Genomic DNA, 22,046 nt, shown 5'->3' with positions numbered 1-22,046 from the left:
CGGGAATACTTATCCTTATCAAATTGATGGATATCATTTTAAATGTAAGAAAGGTCAACTCAGTAATCTGAAAGAGATTCTAAAGTTATATGAGATATTGAAACACAAAGAGGCTCGACAGGTTGATCTGCGTGCTTGGGAATATATCTATGTACCAAGAAGACCATCAAGCTCGACAGGATGGCGAACGAACGAATGAAAAAGTTAATTGGATGAGGGTATTCTCGTTCGAGAAACAAGAATAGCAGATCATGATCTATTTTATTCTTGATAATTAATTGATAATTCGTTCTAACGAAGGACGATATTTTTCAGCTATGATATTTTTTGATCAACGATTTTATATCCGGCACACACGTGCACATTACAGCATTGAGCTTGGATCGAACTGCTGTTTTTGCTTCAGGACGGTTAAATTTGTCCCTGTATGCTGTCAGTTCGGGGTAAAAAGTTGGTTTTTGCAACCGAGTTCAATCTTCTTGTTGCACCTTGTCTACATGACGTGGAAACGCTAAATGAAATTCAACGTTTGCACTTTTTTCAAAAAGTAAAACGAAGTTGCACAAAATTTGCGAAAACACAGTTACATACTGATAACGGAAATGATAGTATTGAGCAACTAAAATTTACAAAACAATTAGTTTCAGGAAAATGAGACATTCACGAATATGTAAGCCTTATCTTTAAAGCCGTACGCGCGATTAATGCATGTGCAGATATCGCCCATCCTGTACATGTATAACACGGTGTATATTGCAGGAAATTGGATTTATATTATAGTTCAGAGTCTCGGATTATTTGATCGTACAGAAGCGAGCGATATTTCTAGATGATCGAAACGTGGTTCGATCTATACATAAACAATAACTGTCGGTTCAGAACAGAAGACCGATCGAGACAGCAAGGAAGAAGTCGGAGCAGAGAGCAGACGGCATTAGCTCACCAGCGTGATAAGTCGGTTTTGGATTACGGCCAGTCTTGCGGCTTGATTACACATTCGGATCGGAACTTGAAGAAGACTGATAAATAAAGCTACTTTCTTTGGTTCAAAAGAGTCATTACAATATATCAGCACTTGTGCTCATTCCTGACACGTAGTACGATACAGATAGCGTGCGCACGAATCCGTTTCTTCTGCAAACATTTTTTTAACCTAGACACAGATATACGCTTACGTATCTAATATCAACAAAAGATGCAGCGCAGGCTTGCATAACGTTGTTTGCAGCTTCTGATACCTCATTACCCTCGGTTAAATTGAATTACGATGTTAAACTGAAAAACCCGTGGATAGATATTTTCATTGGGTCGCGCTTTCGCAGAGTATGTCAAGATATATAAATATATGTACACGAATAACTGCGATATTAAATCAACGTGTTATGTACGTGTTACACGTTCTGGGTGCAAAACGCTGCTGAAAGTGCGGTGCATTTTCGCCGCGTTCAACTGTTCTGACAGCTGCAATTTCAGATTTTCAAGAAACTTTATTTACACACATTTTGCAGACCTGCGAAATAGGTAAAAACATGCGCTTTTCGGGTACTATTGAAATTAAATAATTTAAAAAACTGTAGATCGATACAGAAATGAACCGTATCGCCCGAGAAAAGAGAGCGGAAGCGGTTTGATAAATGGAATTGAGCACGACATTTAAGGACACCGTATCACTTCAAATATGGTGATGGACTCCGGGGGGAGATATTGGCACACAGTGCTTCCTATAGCTCGGAGAAATTTCAGGACATGCCGGGTATTGGTCACTAATCATCGTTAATGCATACACTCGCTTCCCCTGAATATATTTGCTTAAAAGCTTTCAGGAAAGCGAAGCTATCTGCATAGTTATCACGTACATAGTTATCAAGTTGTCAAAATAATGGGACACGTGTTGCGATACGTAACTATGACAAACGAATTAGCATCTTACGTCGTTCTTGCGCGTCTAATGCTACATCTAGCATTATGGCGAACTTTTCCCTAATGTTACCCTTGTCACGTAAACATTATATCCAGTATAAGAGAGGGATCAAAGGCATAGATTGAGAAGAATAAGAAGAGCATAAATATAAATGTATCTTGACACCACATATTGCACAATATTTTATCTAAAGAATAATTGTGTGTCAGAATATACGACAGCCATAAATACATCGAAATATATTAGCAACGCAAACTCGTGTGAAGCACGAGTATACTTTAAGTGGTTAAAGAACACCCAGCCAGCATGTAACTGGAGCGTGAATATAACATGAACATCTCCAGGATATAATGCTTAAATGTACTCTGGTGGTGCGGGGCCACTTTAATGACCGTGCGATGTAATATATCGCAAATAAGAAACAAAAGGAAAATGTTAATGCAATAAGCGAAAAGGTAATCAACGGGCACTCATGAGCAAACTCCCTAAGCTTTCACAGCGCTGAAGCTATTTTCACCAGGTTCGTGCTAGTCCTTAAAATTTGAAGCTAAAAATTTCACGCTTGTTAACGTTACAACGAAACTACCTGGAACGAGACAGTTTATTTGATCACGCCAGGACCACGCTCTCACGGAAATGTTCGACTTGGCTAATAATTAAAGCCCCGGGTATCGATTCGTACGAACACGGTGGGTGTATCGGGCAGCCCCGGCTGGCTCTCGGATTGTTTCTCCCCTCTTCTGTAATTAGCCGGGATGTATCCGTGCGAGCATAAACAGCTCGTGAATCGTAAACGAAAGGTCGGGAGTTGAGTGCCACCGGGTATCAATATGAATAATTAAAGCGAGAGCACACGGAAAGGTACAGCGACGGACGTCTTTGCGAGTAATCAATATCCTTTAGGCATCTTGCTCCGCTGATTCATTAAAGTTTCACGAAATTTTGCGTGTAATAAAGAAGAGTCACATTCAAATCTGAACGTCGAGCCGCGTTCAGAGGCGCAGCGTTGCCAAACAAAGACGGTTCAGGCTCTTGGTGAGTTAAGGTACAAATAAATCCGGCAACACAGCAAGGAAAGAGCTTGAAATATATACCTTGCAAAGGGCATGGCTATTGCTTTTTACTCTGTCCAACACGATGAGACAGAAGATATCTTCGTCCTTCAATATACTCATTTATCTACGACACGTATGCGTAATCGCCATTAATCAGAATTCCTTAGAAAGTTTGAACATTACAAGGCAATCAGAACTTTTGAATATCACATGACAGAAAGTATTATCTTGTATTGTTATTGTATTGTCCTTGCCACCATCTTGCGCAAACACATTAATGGCTCTGATATGAACACCACATAAAAACAATGACATAAAAATATATATTTTCTTTATTTAACGCTATCTATGTTACGTTGTGTGCTTTTCTATTGACAACTGATGTGTACTGCAAGTTGACGTGATCATACATTCGCACATCCCACGGTGATTTGTTACTCAGAAAGTGTATTCGAGCAACTGTTAACTTTACACAACAATAATGATTATTCAAGGCTCAAGCTCGGAACAATAATGTAACGTTAGCTTAAGCTTCTACGAATACAAGTTACAACAGGAAATTCACAGCGTCACTTTCAGTGACAGTTTACACGTGAATATTCTCTCTGAAATTTAGAAATAATATTTTCTTAGCAAGAACTTGTAATTAAATAATGTTCTCTTGAAATTCTAACATTTATTTATTTCTGAATATCAGTTTAGTATCCGTAAATTAACATTCCGCTAAAAGGAATTGTTTAGTTTAGATTAGGAGTGGATATTCCAGAATTATTATCTTACCTTATTAGAGTGCTAAGATATCCACTAAATCCATATTAACTATATTATTTCTGAAAAGAGACTCGTGATAAATTTGAGAGGCATTTTGGAAGAAAATTTTGGAGACATATGAACACGGTTCTTCATAGATCGCTAGGATCAATGTGGAGTGCGAATTTCCAGCGGCGGTTTCCCGCACACAAACACCTTAGTGAGCGAGAGGAAAGTTACAAGCACTTGCGAGGATTTATCGTCAGATACCCTGCGAGCAGAGTGAGATAAGCCTTCGATATCGAAGAAGTTGCTGCCAAGGCGGGAAAGTGAACGTCAGCGATGACGGTGAAGATTTATAGAAAGCCGTTAATGAATTTAGATTTGCCATTACTTTTAAGCATGTTCCAGACATTTCCCATAAAAGCACAAGTATTGTCAAAAGCATAAATATTGTCTCTTACAGTCTGAGAAGAAAAATTATAAAATTTATATCATTCTGTCAGAACTAAACGCTTTATAAAAAATTCTTTCCTACAGTTGAGAGTGAGAAATACCATATTTTTAGATGCCATTAAGGGTCACGCTGCACGCTGTAAAAATCACATCGATCCGTTTGCTGCGTGCTATCCTAACGGCCAACGACGAATTTCGTCAGCTTCCATATTCCACCCGACCCATTTTCGAATACGGTTACCCCACAAGCTCCCAGTGTCTTGTTTTCAGGACCTATCTTACGCATTGTGCGACTCGCACGCTTTTAACAGAGAGAGGTAGGCGTCTTTATACAAGCCTCAGCCTCCCCGTAAAAACTCGGGGGAGCACTAAGTCCGCGTGCGAGCGCGTAGTATATCCGTGGAATTATATTATCGCGCGGAAGCACGAGGAAGCAAATGGATCTTCCCCAGGGGACACGTCGCGTAAGAAGTGTACCTCTCGAAATAAATCACTGTAATTTATATCAAGTGACGCGAGCGTTTAAACATCGCGGGCGTTTAAAAGCCGTATGAATATTTGCAACTTGCATTTTCCACGCCATGGGTCCATGAGTCATCGGCGATTCGGTTTGTCTTAGTCAGAGAGACACCCGAGAGCTCTTCATCTCTTGAATGGAATCAAACTGAACCAATTACCGCCCCAACCAAGGTCTCGTTTCTCGTCGAGGGTTGTCACGCGCCACTTTCCTTTAACTTCCTCACGTAAAAGTGGAAAACCTAACTGCAATAGACTCTTGAAACTCGGACAGTGAAAATTGTATAGCCGGTTCCTCATTTAGGGAATTTCACCGTCGAACTAGGATTGATTTGTTTAATTAAACTTGCTTGGGACAAAGTAGAATCGACGCTTGAATTTTAAATCTTGATAACGAATGTGCGAGTACGTCGATCAATCGAAAAGGGAAATTTTGTTTCATAACCAGACAATGATAGTAGCTAAGTAAGTGTGTACATGGCAGTTGAATGGAAATACAAGCAAGTCTGTTGGATTCCGGGATATGCGCTAATTACATCCAATTACTGTTGAGCTGTCTTTGCCAAAAGCGCTCATCGTAAAGTCACTGTAGCATCAACAACTCTCCACGTGGAGTTATAAAGCGTGAGAGAACGGGCTTGCAGTTATGCGTAAAATTTTCCACACTTTCCCCAAGGCATTTTTAATATTTCATACATAATGCGAAATCCTTGGAATTTCACTCTGAAAAATACATATTTCGATCCACCCCTGCTCATCATATTTGGTTCAGTGAAACATTTCCCTACTTTGCGCACTCACTTTCGGCTCCGGAAAGACTTCAAAGCGACCGACGATGACGAAGCTGAGCTGGACGAGGAGTAGAGGAAGTAACTATCATCAGATACAAGGAAAACTAGGCGATGCGGGTATCATCCTACATCGCGTATACTTCCTCATTCCAGGTCATCGTATCGTTGCTGTCGGCCAGAGCGTCACTTCGTTCGATATTTGTTCCAGATGGCGGCAGGTAATCGATCATCGTCCTGGGAATTCGGCTAATCGAGCGAGAAGCACTGTATTTCTCTCCTCCTCTCTCTCTCTCTTGTTCGCTCTCTCCCTCTTCTCCTCCGTCATCATCCTCGGGGAATTCGCGGGATTGACGTCTTGTCGTCTTCCATTTCGTACGCGATCCGTCTGATATGGTCAAAGCGACGTTAGATCGATGTGAATTGAATCAAGTCTTGCTTTCTACATGTTCTTTAGGATTGTATGTGACCTGAAATTTAACAGGGTGCCCTCGATATCCTCCGCGATTTCATACACAATTCCTCGATAGCTGGGTATTGATAGCATCGAGTAACTTCGACAGTAAGCATGCCTAAACGTGCGGTGCCTCGACAATACACCAGAAGGGAGATTGGGAGTTGCGGAAATACGTCGGGATATGTGATAAGGCAGTAATGCGGCCATCGCCCTCCGTATCTTCCGACGCGGGATGAGGCAGGGATGAATCAGCTCCAGTGCAATAGCCTGTACATTGTCTGGATATAACCAGATTTCGTTTTTTGGGCTTACTCTGTTGCTGTTGCAATTTGCAGCTATAAATAGCTCCTCACTTTTCCTCTCTCTTAAGTAAGACGTCGAAATAGACGAATCTGACGCCTGCGCTCCGACCTTATCTCAGCATTTCAATTCTGGCTGGTAAAACTGGCGATAGTTCACCGTGATTTTTTTATGAGCGCAGTATAATAGTTTCCGTCAACTGGCAATTTAGATTTTACTCCGCCCGTACAAACTTTTTTAACTTTTCCTGTCCAGTGATCTGTTATTTTTTATATCTTGCAATCTTGCCGCGAACAAGCGGAAGTTGTAAAGGTCGATATTGTGCGCCTTTTGATTGAAAACTCTGATAAAGCTCGGACGGTTCCAGATTGATTCCAAAATAAAACTGTAAATCAATATACAATTAATAATCTTTTATTGCAAATGAAAGGAAATGACATTAACAATTGCGACCGTGTAACATCGATTTTCAATTTTCCTCTGCTCCGAATAACGAAAGCGACCTTCGAGGATGATCGCGCGAGTGGACGCCCGTAGAAATTATACGATTCATTTTCTCAATTTTGTTTTTCGTGTCATCGAGCTTCAACCACGATAATTCCGCGCAGCTTTCGTTTTCGCCCGTGCTTCCCCGAGTGGGTTGTGTTCCTCAGTGGTCGTTGATTATTCTCGCCGCGTAAGAATATTCCCTTCTTCCGTAAAAATATACCAAGCGGCTACATTGTACGATATTTCTATCACGCCTGGCCGATTGAACGTGCTCAAATATGAAATGCTCTCGCGATGCTCGAAATTGAAAAACACATGAAACTCGATTTTCCATTCCAAAATTTTACACGCACGTGCCCGGATCTCATTAAACTCTAATTACTTCGCTACCGAGGAATCGCAAACGTCGGTGCGCCCGTAAGCATTCTGTCTGCTTCTCCCCATACCTGTTTTACAACCCGCTCAAGCTAAAGGTGTTAATTAAAGGAAGTAGCAAGACATAAACGGCGTCAACACCTGTGGCGCCCGACAACTTTGGCTGTATGTTACTGAAGCGGCGCACGTATTCTCAGGAAACGCCGCCGCTCCCATCGTCGAGTTTATTTTTCGTACGTGAGTCGGCGAGATTATTTGGACCATCCGGTCGATTCAGCCTCTATCTTCTCACGGGCGTTATACCACAATAAACCAACCCACCTGAGCGATGCACGAGTTTTTCCAACTTACTGCTGAAAGCGAAGTTTTTGCGCTGTGCAAGAGTGAGAGATTTTCGACGTAAAACATCTATTCTGTTTTATATCATTGTTTCAGATTAACGCTTGAAAGCAACCGTATAATTACTCGGAAATTTATCCTGCTATTATTGCTACTGATGCTGCTGCTGCTGCTACTCTTGCTGCTTTGCTGCTGTTGTTGATGCGAACGTCAATCGGAAAGGCCAAATCGCCTTAATAAGTAAGGCAAAATCGCAAGTTGTTTCGATGAGTTTATCCTTCTGTTCAGCAGAAACGGCATATTTATCGATCCACTAATCTACTCAATGGGATTAACTCCGGTTGCGAGAGATATCTACCGTTTAAGCTCGTCTCCAGAACAATCTGTATTAGTCCACGTTAATCGCTACTGGTTGCATTTTATCGGAAATTAGTTGAGAATGTCGCGTTTCAAATTACACTTAACGATTATTAAGAGAGAATTTAATGCGCGCACGAACATTTAATACAGTTTGCTATCCTATTATTAAATTATTACTTTAATTATTGAATAGTCGAATGTAACGCTTCGAACAAAGCGCCTCAGGCAAGTGTCTCGTTTAAAACATCGCCAAAGGTATGTTTGTTTTATTCCACTAGTAGAAAGCATTTAGTAACGAATCCGCCATTGCATTGCATAAAATTTAAAAAAACTAAATGAAAACAGATGCGTCAAAGTTTGAAGTAAAACATTACTTCGTTTTAAAGTTTTAAAGCTGATAGGGGAATAAGGGAGGAAACTTGTGTGAGTATCAGTCACTCGTCTAATATCATATCTTACTATTCCAACTGATGCATCTACGTGCCGCGCATCTGGGAAATGTACGTATCTTGGCGCACTTGTCTGTTTAGTGGTCTGTGAACCATAAAGCATGCTACTGTATTTCACTGCGACTGGTTATTTTAGTTATCGCAAAATGAAACAGTTTACAATATGATTCATCGTTTCCACTTTCGGGTGATTTATTACAAGCACAGCATTCCGAATAGATGCGCATTGTCATATTCAATTATAAATTCGGCCAGTCACTGTTTTCGCCACTCGCGTCTCCCATTATCGACGTTCCCCGTATACATAATCTCATCTCACGAGCAAGGAAAGCAACGTTTTCGGTTACGTCTTTTGATCTCTAGCTTCCTTTTTACCCGGATAATATTCGACTGGGCTTGCCGCGCGCTCGTTGCGTAGCGGCATGCTTATACCGAAGCGATACACGAAAGAGAAATAAAATTTCATTAGCGCCGTGTAACGGCAGTGGCCGCACCATATTAGCTACGCCCCGTTAGCCCCGTTTTCATTAGTTAACCGCCGAGTCGTTTACGCGTTCCGAGCCGAGAGAATAATTCGCAAGACGTGTTCGCATATTACCCTCATTATGCGGTTTTCGTCCTGCAGGTCTGCACGACGCAGGACAATCGTGGAAAGTTCCACGTGTGCCATTACTCACGCGTACTTATAAAAGCAACCGAACCGAACGCATCGTAGAAGCATATCGAGTAACACGGCACAAATGACGTAAACAAATTGCGCAATATCGATATTACCCTCGTGTCTCCAATCACGATAACGTGCATTCGATATTCGAGAATGTCGCTCAGTTTCCAGATACATGGAATTTTCGATTCGCTGATTGACGGAAACTTTTCCGCTGACGGAACATCGGAGTAAAGCGAATCCCTGCGAGGATAATCCTGAGATTCTTCCTTCAACTTACTTTCTAGACACGCATTTCTCAGCAGCAGGAAGATCATCAGCGGAAGTTCAAGCTATTGAGAACTTTCATATTTCCTCCATGGGGTGCAAATACCGGGTCAATCATGAGGAAAATCAGTTTGAAGAATTGCTTAATTATTGTCTTTGAAGATCTGACCTCAGATTTCAGATTTACTCAAAAATCCGTACGTGGAAGCAAGCACATGGGAAACACTTGGGAAAACAACCTACGCACGGCGTCCGAGAGCAATAATAACTCGCTACTTCCATTTTCAAAGCGTTTTCCAGCCTCGAGCAGAGTCACTGGTAAATCGAGCAGGTTTAGAAAAGAGGGTTGCCGCCTGTATAATAACGCGACCGATGAGAAGCCGCTTTCTACACGCGTTATAAACAGTCGGCATTTTTATACGCTCGAGTATGTTGGGAGTTTATGGAACGGGGTCATTGTTATAGCACCACGTCACGACGACGAGCTACGTCGAATAGATGATCAGACAGATTGAATGACGTGGACGATAAGTTCGCGAAGCTGAATCCATTCGCGGGATCCAAAGTTTGCCTTAATCCTCGAATTAGTAATGGGTACTAACATTACTAAATGGGTTTGCAGCTATTTGTTTTATGTATAGCACGTAGCTGTAATTGCTGATGACAAAGGCACAATCATTTCTGTCGCGTCAGAGCGCAGGACGGATCAGTCGGCTGAAAGATTTAAACGTTCCGCTTGAGATCCTTGAAGCACTGGATCAATCAACGCATCAATGAACGTTGATGACTGTGCTATGAGCACTTCCAACGCTGAGGCGTGTCGAGATGGGATTCCGTTGGTTGGAATAATCCGCTAACCGGATGTATCCTTAAGTACTCAACCCCCAATTCATCGCAAGCTCTCCGAGAAAGTCCCATTGATTCTTTATCGTTGTCATCTTCGACCGAACAAGCAATAAGGTAGTAGGTTATATAAATTGGAAATCTATGGCTCTATGAACAATCTTATCGAATCTGAGAACCGTAAAGGAAATAGCATCGAGCTGTTTATCCAGATTTAAGATTTAAAAAAGGGATCCTAAACAATTAAATGTCAATTGTAATGTAGAGGTAAGTACGAAATGCATTAAGTACGTAAAGGCATTAATATTTAAGAAATTATTTTGTTACTATATTAATAAAATTTTATTATTTACCTATACTTTACGAATTTATTTTATTACGAGTTTACTTTATTTAATTTACTTTATTACTACATTATTTTAGTAATGAAGTAAATTTAATTTTTATTAAATTTTTTCAATTAAACATGTTTCAACAGGAAATTTGCTTAATTAATCCTTTCAGCGAAACGCGAAAATATTCTGGGATAAACTTTTTAATATAATTCCTACAGAAGTAAAATAATCTTCACCGTGGTAATCGATTTTTATTTTTCGTCTTCTTATTAAGTGAAATAGATATTTCAAAAAATATGAGAACATGAAGTTAATATTTGAAACTAAAATTGCGTAGATAAAGACACCCAAGCAACTTGCAGTGATGGTTGGCTTGATTCTTCTACTATAAATGGCTAAAGGGATACAAATAGAAGATTATTTGGGATGCACATCTGCAAGGATTGCCTCAGGGGCAGATCGTTGCTTTTTGCCATGAGTTTCAGGAACGGACTCGTTTCGCTTCTCAGTTTCCTTGAGTATGATTCCCGTCTATTTCCCATTGTTCCGCGCGAGGACAGAGTTCATCGATCCTCCGACAAAATAGAATGCGGACGAGTGAGCGAACAGCGGGGTTGGTAGGTGTTCTTGCCTTTCACTAGCAGGAAAAATATTCCCTACCATTTACTCATTTCTCTCTATACAACTCTTTCTCCGTGATCTCCTACAACTTCCCTTCCTACTTTTTGTTGAGGTAACTACGCGCAAACGAATTCTCGCTCTTACATCTCTTAAACGTGTTAAACGTTCTACCAGCATGTGGTGGATACTCGTTAATTTTACAACTTGCAGTAGGATAAAATCACATCAGGTACTGCAAATATGCGTCGCAGTGGAAGGTGTTGCTTTCAATTTAAGAAAATTATAGAAATTATACAATTGATGTTGTCAGGAATAACACTCTGCGTGAACTTACTCATTACGCATTCAAGTTTCATAGAATTTCGTGCAACGCACCGTGATATATGAACCCATGCGAGAAAATGTCTGTGATCCATGGGGTGTATAAAAGAACGTTGGAATGGACTGGACAATGGATGGTTGTGAATGCCAAGAGAAATATTGAATAGAAAGTGTACAGGCGAGAAAAAGAAATTCTGATAAACCCACCTCAAGGGGTTAAGTATATTCGGTCTAGCAGCTTGGTGCAATGCTTGAGTGCTTGACACCTATGTTAAATTGTATCCGCTCTGCTTCGCATTTTCATAAGCTTCCAGCCGGCGCACCAACTCGAGCTTCCATTTTACTTTAAATTACATAGGAAACTATGTAATTCTGTTTCGTTGTTCGCGACAATATATACACTGCTGTCCATTCCAATTCTCCCAGACGACGACTAGTCGATTCGCGAGCATCGTACTCATATTGTACTCATAAACCGTAAAGTCCATTTAATTTTACGCATTCTCATAAAAGAGTGCTCTTTCGCCGGCACGCCGCTACTTGGTGAAATAATGTCTCTCGCATTATTTACGCATTAGCGAACGATAACGACAAGCGTACAATGCAGAGAATGAATGTTCCTTTCCTTTGAAATAGAATGAGATTTAATCGACCGTGAGAGAACGTGCACGCGATCGGGCGATGGGAAAGTCATATTGCGCCCTGAAGATTGAGTGGAAAATTTTTCTAAGACCCGCGATTAAGCGACAAAGCTGTAAGCTTGGATTTTACAAATCAATAAAGAGAAGGAAATGGCAGATAGGAGACGAATTGAAAATACCGGGAGTGGCTCTGTTATCTTTACCGTTCGACATGAATAATCACTCTGCTGATTCGCTTTCATCGTTTACCTTCCGTTTCGAATCGCTTGTTCGAAATGGCCATTTAAACTAACAGTAAAAATCCGTGAGTCCTTACGCATCCTTAGTCCTCCTTAAGAACGGAAGTCTTATAGATCATGGAATTAAGATCCTTAAAAGGAATCGACGACAATAGTCCCGTGCGATGTCAATTAAATTTATTAACTTGATTATCGGAAACTCGTTCAAATCCTCGTACCGAGACGAGAGGAGAAGTCAGCAGCAGCAGGAGCACGGCTCTTTTCTAGAACATTAAACCTCGGAAAAGAGATCCGCTCCAAAGCGATTCGATTTCCTTTTGTTCGCCTCCGATCATTAGCCTCCTCAGCTTCACCTACTTATATTATACATCGTCTCGTTAAGCCGCTTGTCTGCGCTGCTGAAGATGATGTTCTTGCGAGCACGGAAATTCATTACATCACTATTCGCGACGCAGCAAAGCATTAACGTGCGAACCAGTCACTGCAAATATTGAATCACGGGATCAACAACGGAAAAAATTCCACCCGTTGAACTAATAAAATATTGAATAATTTCTTCTTTTAAATAAGTGTGTACCAGCGTAAACGAGTTTCCTTCATTATCAGATGTCGTGCCGTAGATTAAACATTGCAAATAATAACTAATTATATCCATGCACTTCTTAATCAACCATGATATCAGAAAGCACTCGAGCGTTATTTCGCATTCTAATAGCATTAACGTCGTAAATCTTCCGCATCTCGTGCAAATATTGATCCGCTTTTGTTATTTGCATTGAAGCATAAATCGCGCTGTTATTTCAATACGGAAGATAGTTTAGTTTTCCTGAATTGTGATAGTTGAAAGCAACTTATATTGTTTCTTGCATGTTTAATCTATTTATTTCATCGTAATATTTTTAATAATTTTCCCCTCATTATACAGGGTGTCTGACATAAGACGAAAAACCTCTCGCCCACAGGTAGATCAAACTGAATTAAAAAGTCCTGTACCATTTTGCAAACGACCACGTAAAATTTCGAGTAATTAAGTAAATAAAATTCGCTAATTCAGCGGACGCGATTGGTAGCGAGGGAAGTAGGCGTGAATGAAACGGCTAGTCGCGCGCGCGACGCGATATCAGCGAGTATCGGATTACAGCAGCAGGCGAGACGACGCGTCGACAATAATTTCTCAGCGTCTCATTCATGTGCTCGTGTTGCCGAGAAAGTGTTGTCCACGCGTCGTCTCGCCTGCTGCTGTACTCCGATACTCGCTGCTATCGCGTTCTTCTAAGAAATACACGCGCGACTAGCCGTTTTTTACGTCATTCATGCCTACTTCCCTCGCTGCTGATCGCGTCTGCTGAATTAGCGAACTTTCTTTACTTAATTACTCGAAATTTTACGTGGTTGTTTGCAAAATGGTAGAGGACTTTTTAATTCAGTTTGACGAGATCTACCTGTGGGCGAGAGGTTTTTCGCCTTATGTCAGACACCCTGTATAATGTCTGCAAATAAAATAACAACAAGTTTGAAATTGTATTTAACTCAATCATCCATTAGATTCGCGAACAGCAAGTTCATTCACGATAAATATCCCATTCTTACGAGAAGAGGACTAAAGAGTCGAGCTCCTTTTTCTAAGGAGACTCAAATAACATCAACGAACAAAATGTATTATTTCAATATCTTTATTGATACACTTTACAATCCTCGTGGCTGTAATTTCCTGACAATTGCCTTACAAGCCTCTCGAGTTAGCGGCCTTGAACGGACGAGCGTCAGGAAATGAGCTTGCGCGTTTTACATTTAAAGATTTCCTAACATCACTCTCTCTCTCTCTCTCTCTCTCTCTCTCTCTCTCTGTCGCGGGCATCATGCACGCGCGCGCGCGCGCACGCACGCACGTGGCGAATATCGGCGATACGTAATTGCGAATTCGAACCTGCGAAATCCATTCGTAGGAAGAGGATCATCAATAATAACAATTACAACAATTGAATACAAGTACAACTCCAACTTGGATGTCTGCAATTACTTCTGCGTGCTAGACGCATACTGTCTACACCTTCTGAACGTTTACCCTTAATGTCCGCGTCGAGTTACGGGCATTTTATTCCGTCGGTAAAGAAATAGAGAGAATATAAAAGTTTACTGTGTACCACACACGCATTTGGCGGAGGAGCTTGAAGGATTAAAAACTGCCTGACATCTTCGTTAGTTATCACGCGACATCAAACACCGAATATCCTATATGAACAATAGACATTCGCTGTTTTAAATAGAACCGTGCTAGGACGTGCCGATCCGTGCCGCCATCCTGCATTTACATCTGCAACAATAAACAACATTTATATGAGACAAACATGTCCGTGCAAATTAAATTAGAATTTTCTGCGACAACTAATGCTGTCCGCATTTGCATTTTATTTTTTTGCAATATTAAGCTTCTTTTTTACTTCCCGTTTTGCTAATTTAATGCAAATATTGAAATCTGAATTTCTATAATCATTGTAATCTAAAAACTATTTAAGTAATGATTAGAGATCCAGCGTTTTCGAATATGAAAAGCTTTTTTGATTTTCAGAACGTCAGTTCCAATTCAATTCACCGTCCTGTGATCTTGAGGGCTTAATTCCTGTAGAAAGGTAGGAGCTTTTGAAAGTAGGCCATGCCGTGAAACAAGCGGAAGACTTTATTCGTCGAGAAAGCAGAAGAGGCCGGCCGGCGCACTTCAACCCTTTTCCCGTCTCTTCCTTACGTTCGCTCTTTGGTCACTTCGCTTCTTCTTCCCTCTTCCCTCCGCTCTTTTTCCCTCTTCTGCTCTTTCCTTCGATTTCTGACTTTTCCCCGACATCACCGATTCACCTTCTTATCATCGAGTGCTCATCGTCGAATTTGCATATGTTCGCTTTTATTTATATTCATTGTTACTGCATATGCAAGGTCATATTTAAACATATATTTAAAAGAAACCTCTCCCTAATTATGTCTTATTATATCAATCGACTTATGTTTCACAGACGACGTTTTGTTAAAATCTTTATGTTTCACATCTGTGTTTTTCCTTTCTTCAGAGTCGTGACAGCTTTGACATGTGATAAAATATAAATAATATTTGATCGTTTCAATTTCTCCGAAATTATCTGGATATTGCTGATGACGTAATACCAAAACGTTTCGTGCGCAATGTAGGCCATTCTCATATTATTTACTTCTCACTGCAAATATTTATTAAAACTGCTATTAATCCTCATATCGCTCTTTCAATATTATATTCATTGCAAATTTTTCAAGCATTATAAAGCATTTTTGACGGACGGACGTTCTGTGTACCAATTCATAAAAATGTCAACCGTATGATACACTTCTCTAAATCCTTGCCAAGCAGTTTCCATTTATCACTCGGCAGCGGCGACGACTTTTTCGGGACCTCCTTAAATTATGGTTCTCGACATTCGACCAACACATATTGTATCACCGCAAAAATCGATATTTACTTGGAAGCTTGTCAAGTGCTAATTACACGGAATAAATACAAAGCAGCGAATACAACATTGCGATTATCAAGAATAACGGAACAAAATCTTGGAATAAAATTCTCTCAGTTTGTGAAATGCTGAAAACCTATTTCTTGAGGAAATATTTGAATATGCAAATATTAGGAGAATGAAAAAGGGACAGCTATACTCAAACAGCGTAATTTATCTCATCGCGGCGCGGTATCGATCAACTTAAAACCGACGCAGAGCTAACTTTGCAAGTGCTTTATTCAACAGCAGAATCGAAATGACGAGGGTATCGGATTACCATTCCCGCTGCTCATGGAATACGTCTACTTGATTAAGATTTGTTTGGACTAGTCAGCGAGCGGCCATTTTTACGAGCGTCGACGCGCCGCCATTCTCGAGGCGCCGGCGATTACCAGATCGCTTATCCTTTTCTAAACGTCCGTAAAATACGATATTTCCGTCTGGCTGAACAGCCAAATAGCTCGGAACTGCGTGCGTTTGTCAGTGTGACAATTGCGTTTTGTCACTTCATAGCTCGTTCGGCAACAGGACGTTTCCAGATCACGCATTACTCACGTCTTGAAGATGTTATCGAACATGAGCCCTTAAACGCTGTTGAAAAATGTTTGCCTATACTTATTGCAAGATTGTCAGATTTTATTAAACTTATCACAACGTTTTGACGCACTGATTGTACACAAAGGGACATATACTCAAATACATATCAAATTGGATGAAATTCCATCAAGCCTATACTATTTGCTTGTTCAATGCACGTGACAGCGAAACATGTCGACAACTGCGACCGTTCAAACAACGGTGGGAAATAACACCACAATTTTGGATCGCCGAAATGTAAATATGATCGATTAATCTTTCGGATTAATTCTACCACGTGCAATTTCCGGGAAACCACGGTGATTATGTATTTAAACTGCTGCGCGCTGAACATTCGACATAAATATTCATTCCACGGGTCGGACGGCTCTCACGGTTGATCTCAGATTTTCCATCTGCATTACGGGAGCAATCTTGCTCGTTATCATGCTTGAGCAATATGCATCTCATCCCAACGCGAGAGACACTCTCGAGACATGAGGGACACTGTTTTAAGTGAAAATTTTCCTTCCATTCTATATCCGTGCTTCGCTAGCATCTTTACTTAACATTAATGGCGATGCCTTGCGGTACAAGATTGCGTTCGTTGCTATATACTCCGCTCACCCTTCCTCCCCGTCCCTACCCTCTACTCTACCATATCCGTATATGGAAGGAAACAGACGAAAATGGCAGCGAGGGTAAACTAGCTGTGAAAACATCACCGTGTTAATGGCAATACGCCACGCTGAGCCCAGAGGGGAAGAGCGAATGGGAGGAAAAGAGGAAAATTTTGTTACGCGCTCGCATACCGAGCCGAACTCAGCCGAACCTGGAGCCGAGTAAATCGAGTAATGTCGTTAAGTGCCGGCACGATTCCGCTCCTCATCTCTCGAAGAAATTTATATTCGTTTCGCAGAAAGGAAGGACGAAAGTAGTACAAGTCGCATCTCTTGCCTCATGTGAACAGGTAACACGAATGTGACGAATCGTAACATTAAAATTTCCGAGTCAGTCATTTGAAAACCGCCGAACGAAACGAAGATCCAAGAAATAAATGAACGAATATTTATTAAAGCGAACGATTGATTAACGTAAGGGAGATAAAAGCAGTCTTACAGATCCATATTACATCTTCAAGATTAAGACAAAAGAAGATAAAAGAAAATCTGTTCTAAAAAACAGACATTCACGACATTCGAAGCTCTTGATATTTCGAAAGTACGGATCAATACTTGGAGAAACTCTGGTAACGTTTAGGGGAGAATAAAAAGGTTGTATCCTCTCACCTAAAGAATATCGCCAGTACTGGCAGCTCTCGTGGTCCTCGTCGCTGGTCCCAGCCGATTGATTGGCTCCGGTCGCGGCCTGCAATAAATGATCTTCCGGAAGGATTTGCGAAAGTGGTCACTTAGGAAGGCGTAAAGAATGGGGTTAACACAACTGTTGGTATAGGCGAGAATGTGACTGGTAATCTGCAGTATTAACGTCGCCGGCGTAAGCGGGAACTTCTCCACAGACTTGATCACCAATATCACCTGGAACGCGCGATATTAACGTAGGCGAGAAAATATCATTCGATAAAAATATCATTTTCTCGGCAACAGGTCTTTACCTGTATGGGGAACCAACAAGCCGCAAAGACACCGACAACGACGAGAATGAGCCTGGTGACTCGTTTTTTCCCGCGTCGGCTTTCGGCGCTGGCGCGTGAACCACGCCACAGTCTGTTCAACATGCACATGTAAAACATGCATATCAGTGTGAGGGGTAACACATAGCTTGTTACAAAAAAGGGCACCTGGAAGTGGGACCATTCGTACTGCGGTAAGATCCGGCAGGCTGTCAAGTTTTCCGCCACATCGTTCACCTGAAACACGTAGCGAATCTACGTACACGGGTGCAAAATAAAGTGAAGGCTAGATCGGAGGAGGGTGGAATGTCAATTCACGATGTACTTACCTCACCGTGAATCATGAGTGCAGGCGTAGAAAATATCAAGATTACCGCCCACGCGATGCAAATTGCCAGCACAGCGTGATCTTTTGTTCTCCAAGACATCGAGGCGATCGGATGGACCACCGCTAGGAACCTGCGAGCAATTTTTTATTTTGGCGTTGACGGACGTGGACCGCTCGTGTTTCTTCACGAAACTTTGTCATTAATATTACATTGAGTTGCTAATTTGTTAATGGAAGTGAGCTCTCAAGTTTAATCTCTGTTTTAACAAAGTTGTGTATAAAGTATATAATAATTTCCAGCAAAATAAATAACGTTTCTTACTTCCCTTTTCTAAATCTAATACCAACTTAAGTTAAGTCTTGATTCAAAAATCAATCTCAAAAGCCTGAAAGGCTAATCTTACCTTAAATATTATATATATGAATAGGAAGGAAAAGAGGAGGAGAAAATAGAAAGTAACTAAACGGTAGTCTATTTCAGTCTCGTGCAGACTAGAAATAGAATGCAGAAGAGCACCCATTAACTGCATTATACATGAAGTCTAAAATTATTATAGAGAACAAAATGAAAAAGAATTTAACAATGTTCACTGAAAGAAAAACTAAAAAGATTGAATATACGAAATCGTCTTAAAGAATGTGTTTCATGTTTATTTGAAGGAAATACTGCTTTCATCTAAGCGGTAAGTCATCGATAACGAGTCAGTCGTAAATCCGATTTCAGTATCTTTTATTTTTCAATCATAGTAGTCTCTCTCTCTCTCTCTCTCGAAAGAGTGCATTGTACATGCACGCAGTTTAGTTTTATAATGATGTATTGGCATTTTGCAAACCTATATTTCCGAAAACCGAAGATCGAGTAACGAAAATCGAAGTTGAAATTTATACGTCATGCAAGCTATATAACAGACATTAAATATCGCCAGATATTGGAATTAGGACGAAATCTATGAAACGACCGATCTGATGAAATTGGTACGTTCAAATTGCCCGAGATGAATATATCAAACGGATATATTTCGTGTGTCCTGCTATCCCACGCATCGCGATTCAAAGTGAACAGCGAATCAAATGTCAAATGAAGAGCCCGAAATATTTTACAAAAGGAAGAGCTGCATGTCAAAAGACTGCAAATATTCTGGTTGCATATAATAAAAAAGATTATGAAGTAATAGATAATTATATTACAATACTGATTTATATGATTATAATTTCGCTTTAAAACCAATTATGATGATGATACATGTATATAAATTGTGGAGTATTATAAAAATTATAAAAATTAGCGATGAACGTATCCGACAGTTTTAAGAAGAAATTTTGCGTGGATCGTATCTTGACAATATAAATTGCTGTATTATGAAACAGCGTAATTAAAAATTTCTCAGGACTATCGCTGTTTAATTAAAAGATAATCTTGACGTACCAACCTGTCGAGGCTCATGAGGACCAGGGTGTAAACGCTCGCATAGGCAGTGACGATGATCAGATATTGAACAATCTTGCACCATATATTGCCGAACGGCCATGGCATCACGAAATCAGTAGCCGTGAACGGTATACAAAATACGATGAACAGCAGATCCGCCACGGCGAGGTTGATGATGAGGATGTTCGTGGTTGACCTCATTTCAGGATTGGCCGCCACTACTACGACCACCAGTGAATTCCCAGCGAGACCAAGAATGCCGATCATGCCGAAGAACAATGGTACTACCACCATAAGGATCTTCCCCACCAGTTCGCGATCGAAGTCGAATTTGATTCCATCACAGGCTTCTCCGCTGCAGTTGGCAAGTGCATTGCTCAAATTTGCAAGATTCGCGACTGCCGACTCCATCCTCGCTCAAGATCGACCTGCGATCTGGGATTCGATTTATGGATCTTCCGGCTACGTCGCGGCAAACTTGTCAAGTCAGCCGAGCCGAGATAGGAACTATACGTAACACATATATTACAGTGATAATAAACTTGCGGATTGCTTTAATGGGATCCTAGCCTCGTCGTAAGGATCCCGCGACCCCTGCCTATGTCGGGGATACCGAGAACATCCCTTTTTCCCGCGACGTTCATTTCCGCCACCGAATGACATCGAGCGTCCGCAATTGGTGATTCGCTGGTGCATCGCTTGTCGTTCTTTCACGTCATTAACTTTTACGAGTTTTCAGTCAAGTTCTGTGAGAAACTTCAAAAATCAAAAGATCCCGAGATGACGAGTAATTTTTCTTAAAATTTGCCCATACGTTTCGCATGAACGTGTTAACATAATATTTCGCTTTCTCAATTCCGTTCAATTTTGTTGTTCAAATTATTAAAAGTGCATGAATAAATGTTGGCTTCATAACTTTCTTTGTTTAATTGTCGTCATACATACTTTGTGATTTTAGTTGCACATTTTCTGCGTCGTACATTATCCAAATGTCATTTATTTTATTAAAACATTGACGTTGATTTTGTATATTTAGTATGATATTTGCGTTATCAATCTTTTTTACCTTTGGCCTTCTTGATTAATTCCATAATACATATCTAAAGTTGAGTTTCTATTAAATTCCCAAGAATTCTGTAATCTGATTAAACCGAAGTACACTGCACTGAACATTGTGATAAATATTTAAGTAATTTAAAATAACAATTATTGTAGTTTTTATAGGTAACATCACGCTTCACGTTTCGTATATTCGGCCGCTTACCGCCAAACGCTTGAACTTGACAAACTAAAGTTTGTAGCGCGATATGTAGTTCCCTTTAGCTGACGGGGGTGCGACGGGTCGCTTGTTGAACTATTCCGTCATATAATAATCACGATGCACACAATTTTTTAAAAAAACAATTTCACATGTTCCGTTTTAAATTCTCGATCGTCAATCGTTGTTAAAACAGTTTTATAAGGGCGGTTTTTCTTTTATAATGATGCGTTAATACAATCACGGTAAATTCAAAATCGGGAACTGCCAGCAAGTTTTAATGAACTTGATGAAAATATCTTTATCGTTGAAAATAATTTTGCTTCTAGCAAAAGTTTTTATCGAGAAACTTGTTAATGGTGTATTGGCCGAGTCGCGAGAAGAATTCGTGTATACTGCGATAACACCAGCTCTGAGGGTGGTTTTGTACTGAGATCCCCGATGGTCTACAGCAAGGCGCAGCGACGAATGGATGGGGCTAGATACGCGTGAACGACGAGGGACATTCGCGGCGCCATCTGCTATGTATCCATATTTATGCCGAAATGGGGATGCTTATACATACGTAAAAATCCGAGATGTGTAAAGAGTAAACTATTCATTCAAGATAAATATATGAAATCCGATGACAGAAGCAAGGCTGCATATAATATCGTAAACGATATAAAAGAATTAATACATTAAGTTTTAATTCGAATTTCAAATATTATTAGTTTCCCCATCTCATTTCCCGCAATTTAATTTTAAATATCTCTTTTCTTCTCTTTTTCTGGTCATCCTCTTTCTTTTTTTAAATATAATCATTTTTATTTTAAATATTGAATATTTTAGTCTTGTCGAACTTTATCGGACCTGCTAAACGATTAAATCTTGCTAGATCTCACTGAATTGCAGCGGACTTGAGGGTTGAATTGGATTGAATGAGATCGCAAGACTAGTACAAAATTCCGTAACAAAACTTCTGGCATCGTTTGTATATTAATTACTTCAGTATACTATATTTAGCGGCTACATTTCTGTGTAACATAAGAAAATATATATTTTTATTTTTATGCAGTTGTATTGGATTAATTCATGTTGGCGGAAAACAAAAAGGTAGCAAACTACATGCTCCTGAATGC

General features: G+C 40.3%; 1 protein-coding gene across 5 annotated transcripts; it reads right to left on the bottom strand.

Annotated features, from left to right (window-relative positions):
- Positions 1–13,843: 13,843 nt before the first annotated feature.
- On the bottom strand, positions 13,844–21,377 carry LOC105287050 (allatostatin-A receptor). 5 transcript variants are annotated; one of them, XM_011352550.3, is made up of 6 exons: positions 20,734–21,376; positions 19,669–20,413; positions 18,240–18,369; positions 17,893–18,165; positions 17,567–17,815; positions 13,844–14,500 (listed from the first exon to the last, which is right to left on the bottom strand). In XM_011352550.3, the coding sequence occupies exons 2-5, from the start codon at positions 20,076–20,078 to the stop codon at positions 17,567–17,569; spliced, it is 1,062 nt and encodes a 353-aa protein (XP_011350852.1). In that variant the 5' UTR covers positions 20,079–20,413; positions 20,734–21,376; the 3' UTR covers positions 13,844–14,500. The 5 variants fall into 5 exon arrangements, with proteins under 5 accessions (XP_011350852.1, XP_011350935.1, XP_011350781.1 ...); XM_011352633.3 differs by having other exon boundaries at positions 20,932–21,376; XM_011352479.3 differs by having other exon boundaries at positions 19,669–21,376.
- Positions 21,378–22,046: the final 669 nt, after the last annotated feature.

The sequence above is a fragment of the Ooceraea biroi genome, chromosome 7, assembly GCF_003672135.1.
Source record: "Ooceraea biroi isolate clonal line C1 chromosome 7, Obir_v5.4, whole genome shotgun sequence".
Lineage (NCBI taxonomy): Eukaryota > Metazoa > Arthropoda > Insecta > Hymenoptera > Formicidae > Ooceraea > Ooceraea biroi.
This window is presented reverse-complemented; position numbering and strand designations above follow the sequence as displayed.

Coding starts and splice junctions, on each gene's coding strand:
- LOC105287050 (XM_011352479.3), bottom strand. CDS start 20,078: ATGGAGTCGGCAGTCGCGAATCTTGCAAATTTGAGCAATGCACTTGCC. Junction 18,370..19,668: donor GTCCTCATGAGCCTCGACAG/GTTGGTACGTCA, acceptor AATTGCTCGCAG/GTTCCTAGCGGTGGTCCATC. Junction 18,166..18,239: donor CACTCATGATTCACGGTGAG/GTAAGTACATCG, acceptor CCGTGTACGTAG/ATTCGCTACGTGTTTCAGGT.